This window comes from Cinclus cinclus, chromosome 16 (genome assembly GCF_963662255.1).
Source record: "Cinclus cinclus chromosome 16, bCinCin1.1, whole genome shotgun sequence".
NCBI classification, from domain to species: domain Eukaryota; kingdom Metazoa; phylum Chordata; class Aves; order Passeriformes; family Cinclidae; genus Cinclus; species Cinclus cinclus.
This window is the reverse complement of record NC_085061.1, coordinates 5,143,455-5,159,692: the sequence shown is the minus strand read 5'-3', so window position 1 is coordinate 5,159,692 and position 16,238 is coordinate 5,143,455. Positions and strand designations below refer to the sequence as shown.

Below are 16,238 nucleotides of genomic sequence, written 5' to 3'. Positions count from 1 at the left end.
GCAGCGGGCCGCGGCACCCGCGCTGCTGCCGAGGGCAAGGAGAATTTCCTCTGCTCCCACGCCAAAACGTCCTGCCCGAAGGGGCGGCCACCAGGGGAGGCGTGAATCATGTTTCACGCTGGGAGAGATGTCTTCTACCCATCTGGAGGAGAAGTTTAAAAGCACCATGAATCACTTAAATGTAACAGTCCGCTGGATAGTCCTGAGCTGGGTGTGCGGATACAAGCGCAGCATCACCAAATAACACCGAGTGTGAGCGGCGCCGGAGCCCCTCTGAGCAAGAGACCGCCGGGCAGGGAACGGGGAGGAGGAGGAGGGAGGATGAAGCTGTGCCCAGAGCCTGCCCAGAGCTCTCGTTGTGGCGAGGGAGGGCGGCCAGCCCGGAGCGGGGCTCTGTCCCTGCAGGGGCAGCGCAGCAGGTATCATACGGCAGTGTCCTGAAATCGTGGAATCATTCGGGCTGGAAAAGACCCTGCGGGCTCCTTCCCGCAGAGAAGTGAGGGGCAGGAAGGGGCAGCCCCCGCCGCCGTCCTGCCCCGCTGGGCTCGCTCCAGGGCTGCGATGGCCAGGTCTCAACAGCTGCCCCGAAGAACACGCTTCCCATAAAATAACTCAGCAGACCTCATGCAGCTGGCAAAACATGAGAATAGACAAGGTAACACTTAAACAGCTGCCTATAAATTAGGTAAAAATAATCAATAATACATATAATATATTAATGGTACTTCTGTGACATGATATGGATAATATACATTAATATATAAATACCTCACAAATAATTCAGAGTGTTTCCATTTCATCAACAATCAGTGGCCAATGTATTTACTTTATGGTAAGGATTATACATTTCATTATAAATGGCTTGCTGGGCATGTCAGCAACTTTTACATCTCCATTCACTTTATTATTAATGGTTTCCTGAACAGTAATGGCATAATAATGCACACAATACAGCATGAATATTTGATGTGGCATCTATAGTCTCCCATTTATCATTTATAACAGGCTACAAAAACATTATAAAACATTTATTACAAATTTATAGATCACTTTATACTAAAACAAAGTTGTGTTATAAATACATTATTAATCCTTTATGCCATTTATAGGAATCCCTTGTAATAAGGCCTTAGCATATGTTGCTGCACAACTGTAACAAGAGTGGTGTGGTGAGGAGGAAATACGGCACTGTGAGGCTGCTCCCAGGTCCTGGGTGTATTCTGTGATGGAAAGCAGAAACATCTGCACTCAAAATTAATCACACTACCAAGGGACCGATCAAAAGAAATGCTGGATTAACTCAAAGTTGGATTTTTACACCTCACTTCCCTCAAAAAAGACACTTGCTGGATCCCTGAAAGATAAGCTGTCCCACATTTCTACAACACCTTTGATAAAATTGTATAATTTATAAAAAGCTTGGTTAACCATGAGAACACCTTCCCATACTCAGGTACCTTAGGGCTAGGTGAAAAATAAAGAAGAAGTGCTGGGTTTTGGAAATGTGTCTGTGGAGTTCCTGTTTAGCAGGGTGCATCCCCTGGTGTACTTCCAATAGACATAGTGCAGCACTGGGAAACTAGAAGAAAATGAGGTTTGGAAATGGAGTGGTTGCCAGTTGCCAGTCATACAAACAGTGAAAATCAGCTCCTGAGTGCAGCTTTGACACAGCTGTACTTACCCCTTTCAGATTTAATGGCCCAAATGGGGAACAGCTCAGGGAATGAGACTCAGTTTTTAAAAAGATATTTGTTTAACATGACAATCTGTCTTCCAAAAAACCCAGCTTAATGAGCCAATGCAGTTAGTCCCTTCTCATTACTGTGCTTTGGGAAGGGGCAGCTGGGGACTGCCCAGGGGACACAGGGGCAGGGGACACAGACCCATGGAGTGGGAAGTCAGCCTAGGCTCAGAGCAGCTGTGATTTCCTATGTATCACAGGCCACCACATTTCACCTTGTCTCTCCCTGCACCACACTGTGTTTTTCACCAGGGTGGTCAATATCACAAATCCAGGCTTGCAGACACCAGAAGAAGAAACTCTTAGTTGCTGGCTGCAAGCTGTGCATCCCAAGAGAGGGTTAGTCTGGAGGTACAGCCCTTGGTTCACCAGAAGAATCAGGTCCACATTATCCACTAAGGTGATTAAAATGACATTGCTGAAGGAGTTTGCTAATACAGCAAGGGTATTACTGCTGGCCCAATAATGGCTTTCCAAAGTACAGGCAGCAGAGACCTGTGCAGGGTTAGCTGATGATTAAGGAGAACTCTGTGGGAGTTTGCAGCTATGATGAGCCTTTAATGCACCAACAGGTAAACTAACACACCCTGAGAGAAGGAAGGGGACAGAGCTGCCTATTACCCACAGCTGCTGTTCTCCCAGGATGGTCCTCAGGGGATGATGCTTACAAATCCTTACTCTGGATTGTACCTCTCCTTTCTACATCTTTTCCTTCCAGGGAGCCTTAGAGGTTCTTATCCTGTTTTGCAGACCTTGCCCCTGCTCACTGAGCTTTTCCCAGAGCTGCTGGGTGAGGTTTCCCACCTGTGATGCACAGCTGGTTCATGGAGCAAAGTCTGTCCTGCAGCACAGTGCCTGTTCCCCTGGCTCCCTTCCCAAGATGTATTTGGAAGCTTGTTGCAGCAGCAATCCACAGATATGGACTGATTTAATCTTCTCTACTTATAGACACTCTTCTTTCTCTTCCTGAGTCCTTTGCAGTTCTCTTCTTAGATATCAGACTGCTCCAGAGAAATGCTGAGTGCTTCCTGACAGTTGTTATGACTATGACTAGTGGGGATTACTCTGCCATCACCTCTTAAATTTATCCTGGTTCCCACATGCAGCAACCCATGGATTTTACCATTAATATAGAAAAATCTTGAACATCTGACTAGGCCACCCTAAAGCCCAAAAAAATCCCACCCAACATTTGTCAGCTTGAAGACTTGAGGGGAGGAAAGGCCAATTCCTTGTATTAGGAAATGTGGAGCCTCATGAAGCTGAGAATCAAGTGATGTTTTTTGTTTTTTGGTGTTTTTTTTTCTCATAAGAGAGCATAACATCATAGGGAAAAAAATCACATCTTTTAACTATTGTGAGAAATCAGCTGATCAAATTGAGCTACTTCATATTTTTGCCACAGGCTGTGTGCAGGGCTGTTCACTCCCAACAATAGGAAGTGTGTGTTGTAGCCAAGAGCTCTCATACATCCTCATGCCAATGGCTTGAATTAAACTGAGGGATTTAAAACAAGAAGGAAAAAGCATTTGCCTCATCAGTAACATGCCTCATCAGCTCTCTCTTCCCAGAAGGCAGCCAGGCTGACTCCACAGAGATGGAAAGGCCCCAAACAGTGAAAATTTTGCAGCTACTCATGCAGAAATGCTTCCACGTGATACCTGCCTCCCCTTAGAGTCTGACTAGTTTGAGCTGCAAAAGTAGCAGAAAAAAAGTTATTATGAAATTCAAGTCTGAACAAGAATTTCCACTTATTCCATTCTTCCAAGAAGATGAAAGAGAAATGTGAAGTTACAGGAAAAGGCACTTCAGTAAATCTCTCTGCACACGCCCCCCTGAGACGCTCATAAATGGTAAACCCACTATCCTAAAATCTCAAAGGACCAAAATCACTGAGCATCAGAACAAAGAGTGTCCTATCACCTAGGTATAATACAATATCACATCAAAATAGAAAGAAGTTTCTCTCCTTTGTCCCTCCAACCCACCAGCCAGATGTCCTGCTGGCTCTTCTGTCCCCCAGTGCAGTGAAATGAGGGACAGGCTAGAGGGTGATTTCCAAAAGTTATTTCCAGGCAACAAAGATAAGAGATTGCTCACATCCTGCATCCTACACACCAGGTGATAGGAAAAATGAAAATGAAATGCATAAACAGCAATTTGGTGGGTCACCAGTCCCAGGGAGATGAAAGGAGCTCTCCAAGAGTGTTGGGGGTGGTATTTATTTCATGAAGTGATCTCCCCTTGTCTTCCAAGGAAGGGAAATAGGTGATGGTGATCCCCAGTCTTTGCACTGCCAAGGCAGAACATTCTCTCTGGTCCTCCAGGAGCTGCAAACACCCCCATTCTTATCAGAAGGCAAAAGCAAAGGTGTGTTTTGCAGACCAAAACCTGTTTGGATCACGCAACTGAGTGAAGTGACCTCAGATTTATCCAGGCACCACCATGGGAGCAGGGCACACCCTGGAGCAGGAACTGGCTTGGGCACCTTGAAATGCTGTGTCTTATCAGTAAAGCAGAGTTTAAAGCCTGTAAAACCAATAAAATTTGTTAGTGATTAACAGTGTGAATGTGCTGAAGCAAAAAAGCATTTTGTGTTTTCTAGGCCCATTGTAGACATGTGTAAGAGAAGTTTCCTTTTCCCAGTAGTGAGGGTAAGTGAGGTCTTGTTCTTGTTTCAAGGAACACCAAAACACTTGCTTATTATTCAGCTTATTTCTGAACCCTGAAGTCCAGCTGGAACCTCACCTGGAAAAGAAGCCAGCTCTTACTTCAGGTTATGAACTTAATAGCAATAAAATCCTTAAGACAGAGTAACTCTAAAGGCCAGAACTTTCTATTTTTGCACTGAATTGATGGAAAAACTACAAACTGCCTTGTTTTTCCCAGACCAAACCTGAAGCACATACATGCTTTGTTAGGGGAAGAACAGGGACTCCCTTAGTGACAGTATAAAACTGGGACTCTACAGTCCTGGCATAGCAGCGTGGCCACCCTGTGTCCCTGTCTTGGTGCCTTGGTGGGTGCAGAACCAGGGCATGGCCTGGTGTGGGGCACTACAAGCTCTGCAAGAGAACTCATGACAGATGTGTTTTGGAATGCCCCAAAAGGGCTGAGCACCCTTAGAGGTCTCACTCCTCTCCAAAGATTCTCAGAGTAAAAACATATGCATCACTTTAGATTTTGAATATCATTATTGGTTTAAAAAAAAGGGGGGAAAGGGAGGTAATTTTATTACTTTTATGGTATGTTTTCCATTATTTGCATAATTGTTTAATGCTAATAAGACAATTAGCATTTCTTACAGCTTAATAATTACCCAGCAATGACTGGGCTACTGTAGCTTAATTAATTTTTAAATTCTCGCTGGGGGTCTTGACATTTTTTGCCAGTATCTTCTTGTGTTATAGATGGTGTTCCTGCAAACAGGCTGATACCAAAACACCACCAGCAACACAGGACAGGCAGATATGTTATTATAGAGGTCTTCCGATTTTAAAATGATGGGAAATTTCAAGCTCTATATTCTGCTACTTTAGGGGCAAATTATCTAAGTGCAAACACAGGCAACATAAAGGACAGTCCACCTCAGGCAAATGCTACCCCTATAGCAGCCAGGCTACTTAGCTGGCCTGGAGCTGGCTTTGACACTCCTGAAGTTCACAAAAGTCTTACCATTTTTAGCTTTTAGCAAACAAGTCGCCAATGGTCAGAATGAATGGTCGTATGGTCAGAAGGAAGTTAATTGAGGGCAGGCAGGGCCAGTATTGCATTTGTCACTGATGGAGGCCATGGATGAGGTTGGCTGCAGGAAGTGGATGGCAGGGCCCTAGGGAGCAGTCCTGGGAATAGACTCCACTCACAGATACGAGGTAATGGAGACAGAGTTTTCCTCTCCTTTTTTTTTTTTTATTTTGCACAAGACTTCTTGCCTGCTGCTTCTTGCAAGGGGTGGCTTCTCTTTACCCTTTCTCATTTCTCATGGCTGGCACAATATCAGCCTTTAGCCATGAAATCCCAGTCAGTGGCTGTTACCTGCACACCTCTCCCTGCATTTCCCCTGTGAGTGTAGCAGGTAGGGCAGATTTTCCTCTGAGCTCAGTGGTGGGACTCGTCCAGCTCCCCAGTGCCAAGCATGTCCCAGAGGCAGCAGCCACTGAGTCAGGAACAAGTAGGCATCTCCCTGGTTAGTTATGCACTGCTCATGACCAAATTTACATGCTGCTCCAGGATACCCCTCACAGTTTCTGGGATGCACAACCTTGCCCAGAGCTGTGTCAAAAAGCCACAAACCTCCAGGACATTGGCACATGTGAGAGGCCACAATTCCAGCCACACTGGCAGGTGTCTGGTATGGCCAGGTTAGAGATGTCCACTTGTGCCCAGCCAAGAAGTGAAGGTCCATCATGTGCACGCTGGACAAGAGTGAGCCTCACCCTGAGTTGGGTGCAGCCACAGGATGAGAAACAAACCTCTGGCCAGGTTTCTCTTCCCCATCGTGCCACTGCCTACAGCTGGTAAGGGATTCCCAGTGTATCTAAAAAGACAAAAAGCTTCCCCATGAGCCAGTGTTAAGCACATTCCCCAGCCCCAGACAGCAGCTCTGGCAGCCGACTTCTCTTTAGAAAGCTCTTGACTACAGGAGATAATGGTAGAAAAATGTCTAAACGAGAATTTTGCATCAGTTTGGGATGTGCTGCCTGTAAGGCAGATGGGAGCAGTGACTTACACTGAGTGAGTCATGGGGGCCCATGGGCTTGGCCAAGAAAGACCTGCAAACATCCTTACCATTCATCTTCCAACAAGGCACAAGCTCTTGATGACACAGATTGCCCCAGCCCCAGGAGGAGCCTAGGAGAGCTGTGAAGGGTGACACTGTCAGCTCAGCTGGGATGGGAGGAGAGGACGTGCTCAACCAGGCAGAGATGGAAGTTACAGAGCACGATTACAGGCAGGCAACTGTTAGGGCATCAGTACCACTGTCACCAACCATTTGAGAGCTGTCACGGCTGCCTTCCCCAACAGGAGGGATTGGCTCCTGCCCCGAGCTGTCTCCACACAGCCAGGCACCCTCTGACAGCCCTGTCTTCTGCACTGATCTGGTTTTGATGATGTGCTTCAAGCTAAGGCAACCTGCTTAACTCCACCGGGTCCAAGGAGAGGATGGCAGCAAAGAAAACACATTGTGGGAACCTTCAACACAGCAAAGAGATCAACAAATCACAGATGATGATTTTTGTACTGGGAGATCTATGGAAAGTGTCAGTTCTGCAGAGTGACTTCCACCCACATCATCTCCATTTGACTTCATTTCCTGATCTCCCAAAAGGTGATTGCTGCTGCTGCTAATGAGATGCTCTTTCCACCTTCCCAGACACATCTCTTTCTGGACAGCTCAGCAAAGCCTGTCTGTTCTGGACTGAGGGGTCATGAAGTAGTTCTGCCAACATCCAAGTGTGCCCTAGTCCTGTGACCCAGGCATCCTGGAGCAGGTCTGCTCACCACAGGCATTGCAAAACAGACACAGGATCATTTGGGACCAACCACATTGTCTGGTTTTGCTGTAAATGTTTCTAGTTGCAGTCCCAGAGTGGAATTTCTGGAAAGCCCCAGCTGCAGAGGATCTTCACCAAAGCACCACTATTGTGTTTGACTCACTCTCTTTGCATAATAACAATCCTGAGACATCTTCTTTGCTCCTTGACTCAAAGTCCTTAAAATCCCTTTTCCAGGAAGTCCCATAAGTTCCCAGCTGCTCTAGGCCCACAGCAGCACCAACAGAACTACCTCCCTGCTCTGACAAACTCAGCAGTGCCTTAATGATGTGTGATAAGAGAGTAAGGTAAGGGTTCCCAGTGAGATTACTGGCTCCCCTTGGACTGACGTTAATCCTGCTGTCACTGAGCCCCTCAGGAAACCCATTCCATTGACTTGATCTCCTTCAGCTGTTCCTCCACATAATTTATATGGAGCTAATTGCCACAGTAGTGGCTCCGGATGTGAAGCAGATGCTGCTGAGGGAAAAGAGCATGTTGCACCCATAACTGATGGCTCTAATCTCTATTTAAAGACAAGGCTACTTAGAGTTGATGGGAGGTTCAGTTCTCCCCCTTTTCTTCTCCATTTCTTTGCAAAGCCAGCTGGACATTCATTCATATTTTGACACACCAGCTAAAGCGCTCAGCTGTGGTATTCCTCATGTGCAAGAACAGACAATATTTCCTCACCCAACCACCTATGAGGTCACAACTGTCCCTGACACCAGCAAGGAGATAGAAATAAAATTCCTCCAGGATGTTTGTCTTTACTATATTGCAGAGTTTCTCTACTAACAAGTGGAGCACCAGAGGAATAGAGACAAATGACATGAAACAAACTGGTGATTAGAATTAAGTGAGAATGGAGAACAAGCACACAGAGCAGTCATTTCTCTGGAGCAGGGGAAAGGAAGATTTCCTGTTCTCAAATGACAGCTGGCAAATAAACCATCACCCCTATCAGCAGGCAAGGACCAGAGAGCAGTGGTCAGAAGAGGCACAGGGAGGACTGGCAGATCCCAAAGAGGAAACCCAGCTGCTTGTTCAAAGCCTTCACTATGACAGTGGCCAGCTGCTGGGATGTTTGCAGAAGTACCAAGAAGTTTGTTTTATTTGTTTTTAAACAGAAGTTTTCCAAGGAACATCTTAAAAGTTGTCCTGTTAGCAGTTGGTGCTGACCCAACTCATCCATGATACCCCACTGACCCTTCCAAATCTGCTCCATTTCTTGCGTATCCTGTAAAAGGCCAAGACAGCTCTGTTAGCACTTGGCCATGGACACAGCTCTTCCAGAGATGCTTTGTCTAGAATAACAAGAGACTGAAGAACACGGGGAGAGGGATGTCAAGCTATGCTCAAGGAAGCAGAGAAAGGCACAATGGAAACAAAGATAATTTTAATTATAAAATAAAAAAGCCACCCACCCCCTAGAAACCAAAATGGTCTCTTGCCCTGCACAAATCTGTATGTTCTCTCCAACACAGAGAATGCAGACACTTCAAGTGCAAAGGCCTTCTGCTCTCCCAGCAGCTCTGCCTTCTTGGAGAGACAAAAAACCCCAAACAACAAAGCGACAGCCACTGCTCCAAGACGCCCTGAAGGAAGTGGTCCCTGTTTGGCACAATGTTCAGGAGATTTATCTCCCACAATAATGGCATCCTAGCCAGTCAGATTGATCCTTGCCCCTTTCTGATCTTCAGTCAGCATCTTCTTTTCCAGCACAGTCTGGCCTGCCACATCACCTCTTTGATCCTCCACCACATGGGTTGCAATACACTGTTCTTCTTACAGGGCTGTAATGCAGCTGATGAATCCATTAAATTAATTCCTCTGGAACTGGAACTCCCAGAACCACATGTTCATATCATGGCCTCCATGTGCAGAATCTTCAAGGCCTCTGAGATCTGAGAGCTGGTGTCAATCTGGCCGTACATGCCCACCAGGAAGGCCCTGTGCAGCAACACTGCTGCGTGCTCTGGAAAAGGGAAAGGCAGAGTGAGGACTGGCCTGAGGGCTCCATGAGCAAGAGCAATCCACCAAAAACCACTGGGTGAGCATTTGCAGCTGCACAAGAAATCTCTCCTTCCATAAAAACTTGGCACAATCCCCCCCTCTAACAGCACTGTGGGTTTGTGATCATGTGAGAGGTCACAACTCAGACAAAACCATAAGGGAGCAAATCTACTTTAAGGAAGCCTGCCTTGTCTCTGTGACAGATCCCCCTTGTAAAGCTCAGCCCAAAGCTACTACTAGTACTGACAACCTGGTCTAAGCAACAGCAATCCACAGCAACTTCCCAGGGGAGCTGTTCCCAGCACAGGACCCCAGCTTTGACCCTTGTGAGGCCAACCATGCCCCAAAGGTGGCTGATGCCCACTTACCTTGGCAAAGGAGGGTGTATTCAGGCAGGTTCCTCAGGGCTGTCTGCACCACCTCAAAGTCTCGGCTGCCAAGGCAGTACATGTAGGTGGGCAGGAAATCTGCAGCAATGCTAAGAGTGAAACATAACAGTGTCAGTACAGCCCAGATCAGCCAGCACAGCCTCAGTTCCAGTGGTGCTCACCTGGGGTTATTCTGGATGGAGCGCAAAGCCAGGCTGAAGGCCAGGTTTCGGCAGGAATCCTCTGCTGAACTCATCAGCTTCTGTAGGTTTGTCTGAAAGATGGACAAATGTGGATCACAGGGCCATTCAGAGAGCACAAACTCCTCAGACTGGCATTACTCCCCCTCCACACCGATTCAGCCCAACACAAATCCAGCAGGTACTGGCTGACCCCAAAAATCCCTCTTTGTAAAACAGATTATCCTGGTTTTGAATACTTTCAAGTACCCTTCTGTAATCTTATTTCATGTGGGACGGCTGAGTTTTCCCTAGCTTCCAGCTTATTCAACAGAGATGTTCTGTTCTCTCCTTGCCCTGGGAAGAAGACTGAGGTTTAATTCTTTCTCTAACATACAGTAGATAATGGTTGAGCCAGTATGGAGGGAAATACTGTCTGTCCTCAGCAGGGCTAACTGAGGACACTTTTCTCCTAAGGTGCTGCAACAACCACCCAAAAAAGCAGAAAAAGGGTAGTGCTTAAGGTGGCTGTGCAACAGACTCTGGTGAAAAGAATCTCTTCCTTCCAGTGGCAGTTTGAGACACCAATACTCACAGCAAAAAAGGCAAGAATTTCTGGCCTCCGTCTGGACATTTCATCGATGTCTGTCAGCACCTCCAGGATGTCTGGGGGAAGACACAAGTTGAAAAGGTGACTGAAATTCACTGGTCCAGCAACAAATAATTTCTTTTTCCCTACAAAACCAATCTCCCAAGCCACGAAGTTTTCCCACTTGCACACAGAGGTAATGTAATACAGGCAGTTCTTCAAAAAGGAGGAGACCAGGGATGTGCCAGAACAACACATCCCAACCTGCCCAGGCAGAGGAAGGACTGCAATGGGGTGAGAGGTTTCAGTTCCAGAACACCACCTTCTGTAATTAAAGACCCTCACAGAGTGTTTCTTTAAAAAACAAGGTACAGGCAGGACTTTTTTGTCCTATTCTACTGTGGAAGGAAAACTGTCCCAATTTAGGTTTGAACACAGGACACTTAAAATTTCAGAAAACCTTTTGAGGAAATTATTGGCTTATATGCCAGGTTAACATGGTTTTCTTCCATGAAGGCCACTTGGGGATTTCTAACAAATCCTGCTTCTCATCAGTTTGGTATTTCATTCATACCAGCACTTCATATCTGGCTTGTACTGCAGCACTCCTTGATTTACTCATATTATATCCCAAAATGCTTAAAGATCCTTGAAGACCCTCAAGGTAGAGGCCATTGAAGTACTGCTGAGGAAAATTATAACAGAATCATAGGAAGCCTCTGTCACAGAATCACAGGAGGTTATGGACAAGTTAATCCAAAAATGGAACAACATCCTAACTGCTGGTGACTTCCAAACACAAGATTGAAACAGGAAACCAGGCTGCTGCTGACAGATAAGTAACAAGGTTGACAAATGTCTGCATTTGCCCTGTGTCTGTGCACAGTTCTGCAGGTCCTCACTCACCCTCCACTGTTTGGCCTCTGGAGAGCCTCTTCATATATGGAGCCATTTCAGCCGGCGTGAGGGGAGTGAAGAGGGACACGCTGACCAGGGGGAGAGAGCCAGCAGCTGCTTCATCTGGGGGAGAGAGAGAGCAGGACACTCCTGACAGCCTGGGGACTGGCCAGTATTCCCTACCAGTGCAGTGCTGTGATACAATTCCTGGCTCTCTCACTGTCTAATCTCACTGCACCTCCTGTAACCCCCTCAGCTGACACTGAGGAAGAAGCTTCACAAGATCTTTTAATACCAAATAATTTTCCCATGCAAGCTGTGCAATCTGTAAACAGTGGAAGAATGGATGTACCCTCAGAGTCCCCCCAACAGGTCAATTCTTAAGTGTGGATTAAAGGGGCAAAATTCACGACCAGGAAACTCACCCTTGTTAAGGGCAGGTTTTCTGCTCCAGTAGTGATACCACTGGCAGGAAAACAAATTAACCCATCCCAGATAATGGTTCTCAACTGCTGAGCATGCAAGTGTCATCTCCACTCTAAACACAGAACAAGCACGGTATACACCCCGCAAAAACATCTCTTCTCCAAAACAGACTGCAGGTTCCCCAGTTGGAATAACTCTTCTCCCACCCAGACTCACCATCCTTCTCTTCATCAGAGCCCCTGTCCAAGATGCCACTCTTACTAGGCAGACTCAGCCCAGCCAGGAGAGACTTCAGCATTGCTAGGTCACTGTTGTCTGATGACAGATCACTGTGGAAAAAGAGGTGGCATCTTTAGCTTTCAGTAGCAATAAGGGCATGAGCACAGATATGTACACTGAAACAAAGAGCTTTACAGAAGCAGAAACAAGATTTTTCCTTTCTTCATAACTGGAACTCAAATGCATTTTCCCCACCTATCTGTGGGTGGGACCCTGCAGCCACTCTCTGGGGAAAGACTCTCTAGCTGCCTCTCTGGAAAGGCTGCAGGCCACTATAATACCTCAATATAACATTTAGGCCATTATGTGAGTTAAAGTCATTATGTGACTTCCCTGGGCTCAGTTTTCACCTATAAAGAAGAGATATGCTGCTCATTTCAATGGAGACTTAAGGGAGCCAAGGGTGAAAAAGTGCCATATTAGCAGCTAGTCTGTCACATCCTCTTGCTGTCTTCTGTCTGATTAGCTCCTGGCAATCTGACTGTGCATGGGCTAACAGGCATAAGGAAGCTTACTGGAGTGGATCCGAGTGCTTTTGCAAGAAGGAGACAGCTGCCTGGGCATTGCATGTGATGTACTTGTGGATAAACTGGACAAACTTGCTGATGAAGGCAGCCAGGTGCCGTGAGGATTTTCTGTAGTTCTGGGAAAAGATCAAGAAGATGAGAGTTAACCAAAAAAAGCAGCAATGCACTGTCCCATCCTGCACCTCTGGGTACCAGGGAGCAGTTTCCAGATCTCCTGCCCTCCTCTTCAAGCTCTCCAAGGTACTTAATGCACTTTTTTGTTCTTAGGCATTTAGGAAGGTTTTCCCTTCAAATGAGAAGCACCAAGGCCGGCCCTGTGTTACAAGAGCTTCCCCATCTAGCGGCCAGCAGCACACAGAGGGAAGCAGGGATTTTCCTACCAACAGCAGACGGATGAAGGACAGGAGACAGTCCCAGAGTGCCGCCTGGTGCTCGTTCTGGAAGACCTGCGGCTGGAGCAGCTCCAGGATCCCCAGGACGTGGATGAAGAAGGTCAAGTGGTTCTGCTGCCTGAACTCCTGGAAATTGAGGTGAACGCGGCCGTGCAGCAGTGCTGCAATCATTGGCAAGTGCCTGAAACACCAAACAAGAAAATCTAGGCCTAGATCTTTCAAGAAAGTTATATGTTACCTCAGCTCCTGGAAGGCAAAATCCCTTATCCTCTCTCAGAGTTCTGGTCTTGATTCCTATATTGATAGACTCAGCAAGCCTCATTTCCCACCCATATTCTGTTCCCTTGTCTCCAACTCCAAGATTATTTCCTGGCAGACACAAGGTGTTGCCTCACTGTAAAAGATGGAACTTCGCTGCCTTTTGTCCTGACTTCTGTACACGAAGGTGAATTCTCTCACCACTGTTGTGATTGCTGTAAGTTTGTTCCCTTTCTAGGGCAAGGCTGGGTGCTTTTCAATAAGCCCCTGCCACACACAGGGATAGAGAGGTACCTAAGGAGGAGGATGGGATGAGCCACAGCTAACTTCCTGCAGGCCATATTGGCATCCCACACACGGCTTTCGGATGACTTGGAGTCACTGGTGTCTGCGAGGAGGTTAATGAATCTGTGAACCAGGGCATCAAGCTGGAAGGAAAATAACGAGCAAACTGTTAAGAAGTTTAATGTACAAACCATCCCCTGGCTCTCCAGCAGTGTTTCCCAATTCCTTTCCAGCTACACAGGGGGGTTAAGTGAAATTATTTTCAGGTAGAATCTGTAAGTAGATGCAGTGTTCCAGCTGGCATGGGATCTGAAGTCCACAGTCCCTACAGACATCAAAGCAGGATCAGATGCCTGCACACTTGTTCCTTACAGAAGCCTTTGGCACACACAAGCCTGTGGAGCTTATATGATTTTATAGAAGGACACTGCAAGAGAAACCACACCAAAACTCTCTGCTTTGGAGAGTGCAGGCAGGGACAGGGTAACAGAAAAGCAAAATAAAGAAACAGAAGTCACCCGGGAAGCTTTTGCCAGTCCTCATCTTTTAAACTGGGCATCAAGGTAGCATCCATTCTGCATACACAACTGGAAAGGGGCTTTTCTATGCCTCTAACTTTACCTTGCAAGTGCTGCTGTCTCTGGCTCCTTCACTGGTAAGAAGCATCTCAGGCATAGGCACAAGGAGCTCAGGTAGCTGCAAGTATATCTGTAGCAGTAGGTCCTGGCAGCATTTCCCCACAGAGCTAAAGAAAAAAGGGAGAGGTCAGCCACTGGCTACTACATTAGTTCAACCAGCAAACATCCCAGACCCATCAGATTAGTAACAGCCTTCCTGTATGTGCCAAAGAGAGCATGTGAAAACACAGACATCACCAATCCCAAAGAGTGTTTTTTAAGTCTTTGCTTCTTTTGAACAGCTCAAATCATTCACCTTCTACAGAGATCCATCCACAGTTTATAGGGATCCATCACAAGGCCATTTGGAGTCAGAAAACTGCAGCTCCAAAGGGCACAGGACAAGAAAGCTCTGCTTACATCTCCAGTGCCGAGTTCCTGCATGTGGTACTCAGGGCCAGCCCCATCCCAGTTGGAAAAGAAGTCAGAACCACAACTATTCAGGGTAACCAACACATTCTCTACACACCTGAAACCCCTGTAGATCCCTGACATAGTCTGTACTGGGAGGCAGCAGAAAACAACAGTTACTCAGAATCTTTCTTAATATCACCATAAGCAAGGTTGGAATTAGGTCAGTTCCTTTCACTACCACAAAACCATCATCTTCCTGTTCTTTCCACAGTCCTAAATTAGCTGTTAGGAAACAATTTGGTCTCCATTCAGCTTTGAAAGCAAGTCAGAAGCAGGATGTATTACAAGCAGTGACTCAAGGGATGAGTAGACAAGAAATCCCACATTAGTAATTAAAAATAACCATTGCCTTAAAGAACGAAAGAAAAAAAACCCCAAGCATGTCAAGAATTTAATTCTGAAGTCCTAAAAGCAAAAGGGCCCTTAAATTTCACTTTTGAGGTCAGCTTTCTGGTCACTTATAACCACTTGTTATTCCCCCAAACTTCAGGGAGGATAGTATGCACTTTTCATACAGGCTCTGGAACATGATATTCTTAATGAAGACATACTGGCAAGTCTCATCATTACCTGCCTGCCTGTGCCCAAAAGCTACAATTCCAGCAGACAGACAATGCTCCTCATTTGCAGCCTCACCTACTTCCCCACTGCTGGATGCAGCTGGTCAAATATTCTGTTACTTTTTTAATGTTTTCCAGGTCTCCATGAGAACAACTGAGCAACAATGGCAGTCGAGACTGGATGAGTGTGCAGGAGGCCTCGTCAGTGTTCTGGTATCTGGTCTCTGCTTCAGCCAGGATCAGCTCCACCATGCTGATCAGTTCTGATGCCTTCAGGTGGAGCACAAATTCCTCACGGCGCTTCTGCAATGCAAGAGAACACCCCAAATGATTCCTCACCAAATCCCAAGATCCTTAGTTCCTTCTAGTCACACCTTCCCCAACTGGAATGGAACATCTTAGAACCAGACTTAAGAACAGCCCCATAACTAGAGCTCTGAAAGCATCACAACCCAAAGTAAAACCTCTTTACCCCTCCTCTACTTCTTCATTTACTTCCTTCTCAGCATGTGTGATGGGTCAGAAAGCAAAATTCAGTCACCAAACCAAAGAAATTCTGTGGAGAAGAGACACAGCCTCCTTTTCTTTGTAAAAAGGCAATTATGCTGTGCTGGGTTTTAAGCTTGCTTGCCACTCCAGCCTTGTGCCTTTACCAGATATTGTGGCAATTGCTGCAGGAGAAATGCCAAGTGGGCAAACTTTACGTATTCTTATCAGCTTTTTGGACTCTAAATTGCCACTGTAATATGCAACAGCAGAGCAGCTAAGTAACCAGCTGAGGTACAGGCAGCAGACTTGGCACACTGCACCTGAATCACTCCAGCCACCTCTTGGCCATGGAAAAATCAGGCACTGTGAAAACACTGCCTCTCATTCCATCCAGATAGGAATCTTGGAAGAACTGAACCAATACCTGAGGAGTTCTCTGGTCCCTTCCCTGCCAGATTCGAGGAATGTGAATACAGGCCCACAGGAAATCCAAGGATGCAGTTGGGTCAAACCTGCCAGAAGACAAAAGAAGACAGATCTGCAGTTATAGTCAACACAACCCTTGGGCAGCACACAAACACATGGAAGCATCACTAAACATGATGAG

General features: G+C 46.4%; 1 protein-coding gene across 4 annotated transcripts in view; it reads right to left on the bottom strand.

Annotated features, from left to right (window-relative positions):
• Window positions 1-8,620: 8,620 nt before the first annotated feature.
• Window positions 8,621-16,238, bottom strand: part of INTS1 (integrator complex subunit 1) — a 27,927-nt gene continuing 20,309 nt past the window's right edge. For all 4 annotated transcript variants that reach the window (XM_062503995.1, XM_062503996.1, XM_062503998.1 and 1 more), the window contains 12 exons: window positions 16,056-16,143; window positions 15,219-15,445; window positions 14,113-14,236; window positions 13,501-13,634; window positions 12,937-13,129; window positions 12,545-12,672; window positions 11,967-12,079; window positions 11,334-11,447; window positions 10,434-10,504; window positions 9,842-9,933; window positions 9,660-9,769; window positions 8,621-9,253 (listed from right to left, as the gene is read on the bottom strand). In XM_062503995.1, coding sequence (XP_062359979.1) covers window positions 9,138-9,253; window positions 9,660-9,769; window positions 9,842-9,933; window positions 10,434-10,504; window positions 11,334-11,447; window positions 11,967-12,079; window positions 12,545-12,672; window positions 12,937-13,129; window positions 13,501-13,634; window positions 14,113-14,236; window positions 15,219-15,445; window positions 16,056-16,143 — 1,510 coding nt within the window. In that variant the 3' untranslated portion in view covers window positions 8,621-9,137. The remainder of the gene's footprint in view (window positions 9,254-9,659; window positions 9,770-9,841; window positions 9,934-10,433; window positions 10,505-11,333; window positions 11,448-11,966; window positions 12,080-12,544; window positions 12,673-12,936; window positions 13,130-13,500; window positions 13,635-14,112; window positions 14,237-15,218; window positions 15,446-16,055; window positions 16,144-16,238) is intronic.